The 12,519-nt window shown below is 38.6% G+C and overlaps 1 protein-coding gene across 4 annotated transcripts in view; it reads right to left on the minus strand.

Annotated features, from left to right (window-relative positions):
- Positions 1–12,519, minus strand: part of sptbn4b (spectrin, beta, non-erythrocytic 4b) — a 154,291-nt gene that overhangs the window by 108,457 nt on the left and 33,315 nt on the right. For all 4 annotated transcript variants that reach the window (XM_079675508.1, XM_079675507.1, XM_079675506.1 and 1 more), the window contains exons 6-11: positions 3,193–3,284; positions 2,989–3,069; positions 2,481–2,596; positions 2,259–2,371; positions 1,304–1,491; positions 156–273 (exon numbers count right to left, since the gene is read on the minus strand). In XM_079675508.1, coding sequence (XP_079531634.1) covers positions 156–273; positions 1,304–1,491; positions 2,259–2,371; positions 2,481–2,596; positions 2,989–3,069; positions 3,193–3,284 — 708 coding nt within the window. The remainder of the gene's footprint in view (positions 1–155; positions 274–1,303; positions 1,492–2,258; positions 2,372–2,480; positions 2,597–2,988; positions 3,070–3,192; positions 3,285–12,519) is intronic.

Below are 12,519 nucleotides of genomic sequence, written 5' to 3' on the forward strand. Positions count from 1 at the left end.
AGTAAAGTGTTCATGTTGAAGGTGCAAGTTTTCTCTCAAGAGCCATGTCAATATTTTCATTTATCAATAACTCACTTGTGTGTCGCCACTGAATGATTTAGTAAAAGGTGATATAATGTGTTTAATAGAAGGACTACGCAGTGGGGATGTCTGACCTTGTTGATCTCTGAGATGAGCTTCCCGTCATGAGGCACATAGGGTTTCTGGTTGTTGGCTCGGAGCTTGCTCTGGATGGTGAACAGAAGAACTTCTAGATTCCCCTTCTCCTGAAACCTGAGCGAGAAACGGACAAATCCAGTTAGTCAGTTTCTTTAAAAAGATCAATTTTCAAAGGCCGCTTCCTGTGTAGGACGTGCTTGGATTAAGAAACCTCAGACGCAGAGTTGCTCAGGTTTCAGAGCTGAAGGACACTAACAGCGTGAACGGAGGTCTGAGGAGAGGACGATTTCTCAGCTCATCATTCATCCCTCTGGGGGGGGGGGGGGGGTACTGTACCAACACCTGGCCATTCGTTACTTCTTTGATCCAATAAAGTGACATTTTCTGAACAAACAAGGAGCCGGTCAATCAAAATAAGACATTGTGACCTTGATGTACAGTATGCAGAGAGAGAGAAAGTGCGCACATGTTTTTCGTGGAAACTGATTAATTCTGAGAAGTATGTCATCTATGGCTAGAGGTAACAGTTGTTTGCATTATTCATTTATCTCATTTTCTTTTTTTCTGATTCGATTGTATTTGTCTATTACTGTCAGAAAACAAAGACAGTGCCCTTTGTGTTTTCCCAGAGTTTAAGGCAATTTCTGCAGTAACATTTTGTATGATCCCAAACCTTAAGGTATTCACTTTATTTTCATATTCCCCAGGCATCCCTGAGATATATATTTCATGAAAATGGGATGGATATATGGACGACCAGGATTATAATTCCTCCAGCCCCTTGTCGTTCAAACCATTTTCAAAATCATGCTTTTATATATTGTTGTTTCTTTCTCTTATTATATATTCATATATATTTCTTATCTCAACAGATGCCGCAAATACTCACATTTACTCAGCTGGAAATCCATAAATGTTGTAGTGGATACATTTTTCAAGTATTCAATTATTGATTGACTTTCCACTTTTTTAACTATGTGGTCAGAAGTAGTGTTTTAAGGACATTGTGCTTTTAAGTATAGGGTGTGCATGAATTCATACACATGCACGATGAAGCCTACCTCATTTTGCATTTGCCATTTGATAAATGAGACAAAAATGGCATTAAATCTCAAGATGCCATTTAAAGATCCACACAACGTACTTGATGGGCTTCTCGATGGTGCAGTAGGTGGTGAAGGCCTGCAGCTGCTGCTGGACTCCGGTCAGAGAGTTGGCGAACTTCTGGTTGCTGAGGACCGCGATGGTCTTCTCTATCCAGTCCAGCAGGTCTGAGGCTAGGGCATCGTAGCGGTTCACAATGTTCTCTGCTTCAATACAACTGTCTAGCACCTGAGTCAGACCGAGGGAGAAGGTTAGGAGGAGATTCAGAGAGCCAGGGTTAAGAAATGAAAGGAGAAAGAGCAGGAGAGAGATACAGTTAGAGACATTTCTCAGGATAACAATGTTTTTATATTTCTCTATTTCTTGTGTTTTAGCTAGCAGTTAATGAAGGCCCTTCAACTTTCATAGAATGTCACATAAAGGTTGTTAATGTAGTAGTTCCCAGGGATAGACATTTTTTTGTCTGTGGAGCTTTTACTCTCATATGCGAATATTGAGACTGTGAACGCAGAATCTCACAAATAGATGAACAAACAACAAGAAAAATATTTGTGTTCACTTTTGTTTAAGACAAGAATGTGCTTGACATCTTTCTTATAGTTTATCTATTCTTTTGCTAAAAGATGTACATTTGGAGTTATACATTTTGAATGATATACATTAAAAGTACAATCATAATGGTTAATAACATTTTGGAGTGTCCTGTCATTTTGAGTTTGATATCATCCAGAAAAGAAAAACTCTGTGGTTTTGACCTGCTTGTGACACATGTGGAACAACAATTTTTATTTTTGACGTCAAGTAGATTCAGTTAAACTACATCAGATAGATACGAGTAGTCCATGACAAACAGCTAGAACACATTGCAGTTAACATTTAAACAAAGGCTAGCTGTTCCCAGTTCTGTGATAGAAAGGATAGAATTCACGGACGTTTACCTTGCAACATAACTGATGTCTATGTGTGTATCTATCTGCACATATCCACTCTGTTACCTTGCCAACCCTCTTGCCCTCCACAATAAGAGCCTTCATCTTGGAGAAGTAGTGGTAGTAGGAGACCACATAGGTGATGATAGACTTTTCATCTGGGTTCTCTGTGTTCACATCTGAGAGTGTTGTTTGAGACAGAGAGCAGAGGGAGAGAAACACAGATTTTGTTATGATCTCAGTTAGTGAAAGAAAAGCACCTCTACACTATAAGCAGCTCACTCTCACCCTCAGGATCCAGGAGTTTGGTGAGGCCCAGGTTATGCTCAGCGATGTTGAAAGCTTGCTGGAGGTTGTGGGTTGCATTGGACCGCGTCAGCTTGTGGAACTCAATCAGATCAGGTCTGCAGGGCGCAAGTTCATGAAACTCAGTTTCTCATACACCCTTTCCACTCTATATTTCTGTTTATCCACAATTTAATGTAATTCGTTTTTGTTCATGTTTGTACATCAAAATCATATTACTTGAATTCCTGAAATACAAAAACATATGCCAATTATTATGTAAATTAGATGAAAATAACTCAACAACATTGCCTTCTTTCCCACTATTGTCAATCTGCAGTTGTCCTGTAAAACTGTTCATTTGTGTGAACTGATCCTGTATCACTGCTGCTCATGACTGTATGCATGTCAAGATGTGAGAGTATAGGTGTGTGTTTGACTAGATATATAGAGTGTGTACGTAAGAGAGCATGTGCAGTGTGAGCATCTAGAGATGAGCTAGGAACACTACCTGTGTCTGTGTATGAGAGCGTTGAAGGCGAGGCCGTCTCTCCAGCAGGTGGTGAAGTTCTGGATGTTGACCTCAGGGTACCTGGAGCACACAGACATATTTTCTCCCTTCTTAAAATGTAAACCAAGGAGCACCAAGATACTAATACTGCGTACATTCCATAAATTATGATGAATTTCACAGTATTTCTATTCCACTGCTCACCCTGCGGTCTTCATCTGGCACCAGAGCAGCAAGGCGTCCTTGGCAGAGCGGGTTTCTCTGTTGTCCTCCGTCTCTATTTTGATCACCTGGATCTGAACAGGGCCACAGCAAAGCAACAGTTCAGCGTCTGTGAGCGAGACATGGGGGCACAGACTCTCCACCTTCTGTCTCAAAAAATGTTGCACTGCTTTGTTATGAAAATATACAGTATAGATTCGCATCTTAAGTATTAACCGTATTCTGTAGTCGTCTACTGGTGCATCGTTTAACAAATAGTTGTCACTTCCTTCCTATTTACTGATTCGTACAATATACTGTGTTGCTGTGCCATTTAATTTGATTGTCAACACTTTTGTGTGAAATGTATGCATCATATGGTGACCTTCAAATTCCCACAATAAAGGGAACAAAGGAGTATCTTCTTGATCTAAACCAGTGGTTCTCAACCTTTTTACACCAAGTACCACCTGAGAAAATAGTTGGCTCTCCCCAAGTATCACCATATGACCAATGTTAAAATACAGTCTATGCGCAGTTCATATAGGACTCGGAGGCAAATGTATTCATAATAACATTATTTATTGTGCACTCTCTCTCTCTCTCTCACTCACTCACACACCACAAGTGAGAATATAAAGAACAAAATAATAACTTATTCTCACACAACAAATGTCAACTGTACACACATGTCATTTCCTGGACCTATACCAAAGTGTGAATGTAGGCCTCCTGCAACAACTTAGATTGTAACAGAAAATGTCCTATTGGGAATTCAGTTCCACAATAATAATGAAAGCCACCAGGAGCAGATGAGCCTAAGGGCTAATAGCTCATCTTCAGTCTGCTGATGTTTGCTATTGCCATTTCTGTGGTGGCAAAGTAAAAAAAAAAAAAAAAAAGATAAGAAAAAAAAGATAACAATTAAGGACAAGTGTGTGCTTTTTCAGCGTTTGACCTCGGTCACAGCCTTCTCTCCATCCTTTGAGCAAATGCCTTCTTCCTGAGTCACTTCTCTCCTCCATCACAGTGAATATCACTATTGCGTTGCTGGCGGAGCCTGCCATTGTGCTCGGTTGATGACTGTCCTCCTCCTCATTCACTTGTTCACTTTCGCTGGTAATATTCTCCTCTGTACCTCTCTTCCGAATACCTCCCGTGTTGAGCCACGTTTTTAACATCACTCAGCTTTCTTCATTCTTTAGCTTGCTTGCAACGTTCGCTAATTGTTCGCGGGTAGTAAGGTTGTAATTAGCAACGCCAGAAATAAATAAAAAAAATATTTTCGTTTCTATATCTAAGACAACAATAGCCAATTAGAACTAATTTAAACCACAGTTTCAATTATCTCAAGCTTATTTTCATTCGTTGTAGCATTTTGATAGTATGATTTATTTTTTAATTAATGTTATTCAATCAAGCCTCAAACTGATGGCACTTGTCCCTATAGCCTGTTTTAAATTGAAGTTGTCTGAGGTTAGTGCCTACTGTTAACATATTGTCCAACCATCAGCTGCTGTTGCAGTAATAATAGTGTACCTTAATGTCCCAAATGTGCACAATATAGTGACTGCTTTTGGTCTTTTTGTTTACTTAGTTGTGTTTCCTGTATTTTATATGTCTGTGTTATGTGTAAAGGTTAAAGGTGGGGTAGGTAAGTTTGATAAACCGGCTCGAGATACACTTGTTATATTCCATGGAATGCTCTTAACATCCCGATAGCAATGAATATCTTAAGTGCTTTGACAAAAAATCCATAAAAAAATGTCATCTGTGGAAGCCGTGGTACTGTAAAAAGCACGACCAATCATTTTAGCTTCCCGGATAAAACAACTGGATGGCCTACCTGCCTTTCAGCCTTCCATCTGTGCACAAACTTATCTCGTGCCCTCATTGGTCATCTGCGCGTTCGTGTGTGTTGGAGAAGGGGCTCTGTAAGGAAGTGGCCGATTTTTTCCGGTTGTGTATTTTCAAATTATAGCGCACTCAAGCTGGTTTCTCCAAAATTACCTACCCCACCTTTAAATAAAAATGTATTAATTAATTAATTAATTTAAAAAATATATATATTTTAAAATATATATTTTTTAAATATTTTTGATATGTCAGATTCCTCCACGTACCACTAGCGGGAGCTAGCTACTGGCGTACCACTTGTGGTACGCCAGTACCACAGGTTGAGAACCACTGATCTAAACAATTTGAAAAGAAATGTGAATATTTTGACTGATATTGCGGTTATAATTTAGGAGAAATAAATCTAAATGATCATGGTGTGATTTTTTACCAAACAAATATATTTTCCTAAATCTGTAAAATAAATTTTCTATGCCGGGATGTCTGCAGATCTATAATGCTTTATTCAAAATGGAATTTAACACATATTTTTCAATTTTAACAAATATTGTGCTTTATTTGTTATTTATTTTGTGAAAATCAGAATCAGAATCAGAAAACTTCCACAATGTATTGTGATGCATCTTAGAGTCGTAAACCACTTCACCTCTCAGTGGTGAATGCGGCTGAAACTACAGTCCACATAGGGACCAGTGAAGTTGTGAAAGCTGGAGTGATTTAGGACACACTGTCTGACTAATATTTGCAAGCCAGTTAGTAAAGTTAGCTTAGTTATTTATGTGCTCCCGGTTGTTGCGCTCCTTTAAAGCTTAAGGTTATTTCTATTTATGGCTATAACCTCAAATGATCATGAGAAGTGATCAGGTCAGTGATAGGCCAAAGAAAAGCATCCATGTTTCAGGTTTGTTTAACCATGACAACGATTCTCACCCACTCAGGCCTGCCTATAAATGCTATGATTGGCTCAGGTTTTTTCCAAGCAAGAAAACAGCAGTTAGAGAAACACCAGCCCAATTGAAACGATGCAAAATTAGACGTCAGTAACCAGTCGAGAGGGAAGGTCCGAGCAACGAGGCCCTTACGTAATTCCTGAAAGGAACATAAGAGATGAGGAATCCAGAGCGAGGAGAAGCAGAGCCTGATGATAGGTGACAGTGACAGCCTTTCAACCAATCAAATCACAGTGACATGATCCAAGGTAATTAGGGACATGACACCCTGGAATGGTGTTAGGCATAACATTGCACACACACTCACTCACACAAAAAACTAATTCCACAAACATAATTCTCCAACAAGCAGACACATGACACTTTGTCATTCATTTTTGACAAATGGAAGCAATTCATGATTAATCCTAAAAACAGTCAATGGGTTATTGTAATTATTGAAAATGTCCGCAGGAGAATATTTAAGGAAAACAAATAGAAAACTAGAAGGGTACACAGAGAGCGCAGACAGCTCATAATGTGAGAATGATTTTTTTTTATCTGCACTCTGATTTGGATTAACTTCAAAATGAAATGTGTCCTTCCTCAACCCACACTACACCTTCCACCATGTATCATGCAAATTAGGGCGATAGTACTTCTGTAATAGTGCATACAAACTGGCTAACAAACGAAAACAAAGATATGAAGTCCTCAGTGGAGGTAATAAACTTGCTGTTTACCTGAGTGGACACTTTTGAATGAACATGTGTGTAGCTCAACAACTCTTTCTTGACTTTCAACCCAATATAAGTGTAAGAAAATAAAACATTTTTGAAACAATGTGCCAGATAAACCCACATGGAATGTAGGAGATATTACAATCATCTCATCAATAATAAATACTAGGGCTGTCAGTCGATTAAAATATTTAAATCGCGATTAATCGCATGATTGTCCATACAAATGGAGCGATTCATTTCGGACAGTTTGAAACGCGAGGGCCGTGATTGGTACGTGATCTGCCCTCGCTCAAGGGAAAACCTCCAGCTTGACTTGAGACCGCCCCCGTGATAGATAAATGTAATTATAATGAAGCCAGCTGCAATGGATCATTGATCCACCAGGAGGTGCAGTGGGGTTCCACACTGGAGCTCATGTGAAATAAAGTCAGATACAGTACGCTGGATGTACAGCGGAACTTTGTTAAGATCCATATGTCACGGATATCATACTCTGTGCTAAATAAGAGACATGTAATCATTTACAAAACATCACCATGTTGTTATTTAACAAAATAATTTTGTTATTCGAAAAAAACGAACGGGAGGAAATGCAGCCCGGCTCTCGATTTTTAATCCTAATTTAATCATCATCTTCACCACGATCATTTATGTTTATGTTCGCAGAATTGACATGAAATCACTCACACATATGAATATACTGTATTCAACTTCATTAAAACGTTATTAACGTGCCTAAACTCAGTAATTCACCAAAAATATGTATATTTTAATGGAGTTTCGTCGGTCGATCAGGATCCCAAAGTGTAGCGGAGGGATCCTCATCTGGATGAAGGGTGTTATTTTCCCCATAAAGAACAAGTCGCTGCACATATCCCGCTTATTACATGGCCACATTCTCAACAAAGTAACGACATGACTCCCAATATTAATTGAAATGCTTTTATGGATTTAGAAAATGTTTTTATTGATTTAAAAAATAGTTGTATGTATTGATTTAAATTGACATGCATCCGCTAAGAAAAATAGTCCGTTGTTACAGTTTTTTAAACAGTGTGAATGAAACGGCAGCTCTCAGCTGTGTATTTACACAACTATTGGCCCATCAACCACAGCTCTCTCCCCCCCTCCCCCCCTGATCTTTCTTCTCCAGCAGCTAAATTAACAGTAGGTTACTCTGAGTGACCATAGACTGTATGTGACAAGCTTACAGTTAGTGATTTAACAACACCATAAAAGCTGGTGGGTTGAAAGCAATACGGGAGGTAAAGATAACTAGAATAATTGTGATTTATTTATTGTGGCTTTTATGTTTTTAGGTATAAAATGTTATGTAATTCAGGCTCATAGTTCATCCTTCTCTAAAAGCCTTCAACAATGACAATATTCATTGTAATTTAATAAATCCTTCCAACACACATTGTAAAAAATAGCCTACTGTAAGTTAAGAAATCATTTCAATATGTACATCTTCTGATGTAACAACAATAACATTATAAATAGTAACATAGCTGAACATGGTATTGCACATTTAGCTTTGAGTGTTACTGACCTGAGATGTTTTTATTACATGAATTAAGGTGACTGAGGCTTTTTAACATACAGGGATGCAAACTCATCAGGTATGAAAAAGGTGACAAGGATCCGAGCCCCCGGCTCCCCCACCCCACGGAATGACAGAGGATTTTAGCAGTCAGAACAACTAAAGCAGCAGTGTTAATAATAACAGAAACGCCAAAGAGTCACATCTAATAGAAATATATAAAAGCATTTATTTTAAATTGTGTAGCAGTCAGTTTATAATTTTGGCAGCACTGTTGAGCATTTTGAAAATGTATTTTCAGGCCTCTGTGCAAGGCTTAAGTCTTTTTATCTTTATAGCCACATGGTGTAAAGTAACTAAGTTCATAAACTCAACAAGTACTATACTTGGGCACAATTTTGAGATACTTGTACTTTATTTAAGTATTTCAATGTTTTGCTACTTTGTTCTTCTACTCCACTACAGTTCAGAGGTACATGGTGTACTTTGACTCCACTACATGTATTTAATACCTTTAGTTACTTCACAGATCTGGATTAATTAAGTGAAATATAATCAAGTGTTAAATCAGACTTTAGTTCCACCTGGAGTAAATCCACAAGCTACCCTGCAGTATACAAAGTCATTCAAACTAGCTGCACCTTTAGCAGCTTTGAGAACACTTTCATGATCAATCATTATAAAACATATCATATCTATTATTCTGAAATGGACCAATCTGCACAAAGACTACTTTTACTGTCGCTACTTTCACTATATTTTGATGATAATACTTTTCTACTTTTACTTGAGGAACATTTTGAATGCAGGACTTTTACTGTAACAGAGTATTCCTACACTCTGGGACTATTACTTTTACTCAAGTACAAGATCTGAGTACTTCTACTTTTACTCAAGTACAATATACAGTATATACTTATACCACCTCTGTTTATAGCCTATGAAAAAAACTATTAGAAATAGAAGGCTAAAGCTAACGTTAGCAGATAGTGACAATGTATGCTAGCTAGCTAGCTCAACGATTCCTTAAATAATATTGCCACAGAAAAACTTTTCAGTTCACATCACGCTCTGCCGCTCCGACAGGGAGCTCTGCTCTGAACACCTGAACGGCCCGTTCTAACAGCTGTTCACCAGCGGTCCAGTCTGTGCCACAGTGACTCCGGACGCACAGTTAATGTTAACGAACGCACCCGTAGGTAATGTAGCTGCTGAAGCTAGACCATCATCTCGGAGCAGCAGAGCCTTATTATACATCCATGAGCAGAGCCGACAGGCAGGAAGACTCGTGCACACAGCTCGTACTTCATTATAATATATAAAAAAAGAACACCATGCGTGTCATGATGGCACATAACAGCTCACGGCTGCAGATTACTCCGGGTCCCAGCCCCCCCCATACCCCAAAAATATTTGTATTGCAGATCTACATGAATCACACAAACGACTTATTTTGGATTCAAAACGGCGAATTTCGCCGAAAGGTGACAAGTTTGCATCACTGAACATAGACAGAGCACAACTGAAACATAACATCTGAAACGATGTAACAACGTAATACACTTGTGGGGATGCTTGGGATGTGAGGAGTGAGGGACACGGCTTAGAACGGGCGTGTCGCCTGGCAGGACAGGAGAGTGTGTGCACCAGTCTGCCTTGATCTATGAATTCATGTCCGTGACACTCACTGCTGCCCACAGCTGTTTTATAGAAGGAAATTCCTTCACTTCATGAAAGTGTTTTAACCACACACACCTCTACTACACACACATGACGGGTGTTATTTTCCCCATAAGGAACAAGTCGCTGCAAATTATCCCGCTTATTACACGGCCAAATTCTCAACAAAGTAACGACATGACTCCCAATATTAATTGAAATGCTTTTATGGATTTAGAATTTTTTTTTATTGATTTAAAAAATAGTTTTATGTATTGATTTAAAAAATAGTTGTGTGTATTGATTTAAATTGACATGCATCCGCTAAGAAAAATAGTCCGTTGTTACAGTTTTTTAAACAGTCTGAATGAAACGGCAGCTCTCAGCTGTGTATTTACACAACTAATGGCCCATCAACCACAGCTCTCTCCCCCCCTCCCCCCTTGATCTTTCTTCTCCAGCAGCTAAATTAACGGTAGGTTACTCTGAGTGACAAGCTTACAGTTAGACACAACACTGTCATTGCAAGTGACCCTCAGTTAGTTGACTTTTATGTTCAACTGCTAAATTCGTTACTGATAAAAAAAGGGCTTCTACTGTACCTAATTACCTTAACACTAGAACCGCCAGAGGTTTTTGTATAGGCCTACCTAAACCCGTCAAATCCCGCTATTAGAATGCAATTTTTAACAACATAGGGTGCTACATAACACACTTTCAGGAAAAGTCAGGGACTGGGAGACTTTAATATTTTATTGAAAAAAAGTTACATTGCACACACAACAACACATCACACAAATTGACCCGATTGGCGGTTCTAGTATTAAATAAACTCACTAATTAATGAAACCAGTTCAATACGCATTATTCTTATTCTTATCATTCTTTATGAGCGCAGAAATAGTCTTAAAATCAGATCTGTTTTTTAAATGAAATCTGACGGCAGGCAGTTAGCTCTGATCACCTATGACAAATGCGCCGCACCTAATCGCTGGCCATTCAGCCACAGACACTGTTCGAAATGGGGGGGAGCTAGGAGGAGCTTGGCTCCCCCGAAGAGGGAGGGAGCTCCCCTGAAGGCTGACTTTGAGATAAATAGGGGGAGCCCAAAACAGTCGTGCATATTTGTGTCACACAGATTAGAAATGTTGAGTTTCTGTAAATAACAGTTCTTGAAATAAATAATAGTTATTGTTCATTACAGTTTCTGAATATTTGTTTTATATTTGTGAATATGTCTGGGTGTTGCCATCTGTATGTGGCGGCGCTGCATTCTTACTTACGTTGCTATGATTATGGCGGTGATGCCGGCGCGGTATTTGAAATGTTCATATTGATATTTTTTTAACTCTGGCTGTGTAATAAAAAAATATGGCAAAACGAAAACAGCCAAGCCTCACAGCTTTTGGATTCACAAGCAAAGAAGCGAAGGAGTCTAAAAATGACAACGTGAACGGAAAACAACTTTTAGTTGGCCGGCTGTAAGCGGCGTTAGGGTCGAGTTTGACAGCTCCACACCGAGGGAGAGGCCTGCCGATGCGGAGCCTGAAGAGGCTTCAACAACGGCCACATCCGCCGGCATAGTGACACCGTCTGTATTAGTAGAAGAGTGTTTTTATAGCAATTGATCGCATCCGCGCTGCTGCGCCAGTCAACAGAGCGTGCGTGTGACATATTTAGTAGCAGGATGTGCTCTGAAAAATAGGGCTCCCCGAAAGCAAATGGGTAATTCGAAAACTGACAGAGCTCCCTCTATACAAATCAAACTGTAGAAGGTGTGAAAGCACCTATTGTTTTAAATAATGGTCGGAATGTGACCTGTGAGCCTTCTGAATTACCGTGGGACAGCACATTCTAAACTAAAATGTTCAATCAATAAAGTAACATCTTATCTTATCTTAATAATATCTTCATATTAATAATAATAATAAATCATACAGTATGTGTCCGAAAGGGAGCAGGAAGAAGCAAACACAAAAATATACTGCATATTAAAGCAAACGATTGTAAAGGTTAAAGTATGAGCATAACAAATAAAGAAGTGTAATGTAAACATTTACATTATAATTATGATTATTTAATATATAAAGACTATATATTATTGAATTACAAGATTAGATATACTTTAGTTGATCCAAAATATTGATGTGTTAAAATGCTCTTCAAAACACAACTGAAAGTCCATGAAACTTGTCTTTCTGTATTTGTGAATGAAGCGCCATCTCCTGGTTAAAACCTGAAATTGAAAATCTGGCAACGCCCTCTTGGAAAATAGTGGGAGGGCTTAACATTCCTCTATACTGGTCTTTGGCTGGTGGTAGGCAGGAAGCTGTAAGCTGGAGTCCGAAATTCAGTGCTCCATCTGTAGTTAATCACGATTAATCGCAAATTAATCGCACATTTTTTATCTGTTCTAAATGTACCTTAGAGGAATATTTTTCAAGTTTTTAATACTCTTATCAACATATGAGTGGACAAATATCCTTTATGCTAATGTTTATTATCATTTGAACGATGACAAATATTCTCATGAATATTAAACACAACAACCTCTGAACATTACAAATATTCGCCTCAATTCAATCTGGAACCTCTCTCA

Source organism: Notothenia rossii, assembly GCF_949606895.1.
Source record: "Notothenia rossii genome assembly, chromosome: 4".
Taxonomy (NCBI): Eukaryota; Metazoa; Chordata; class Actinopteri; order Perciformes; family Nototheniidae; genus Notothenia; species Notothenia rossii.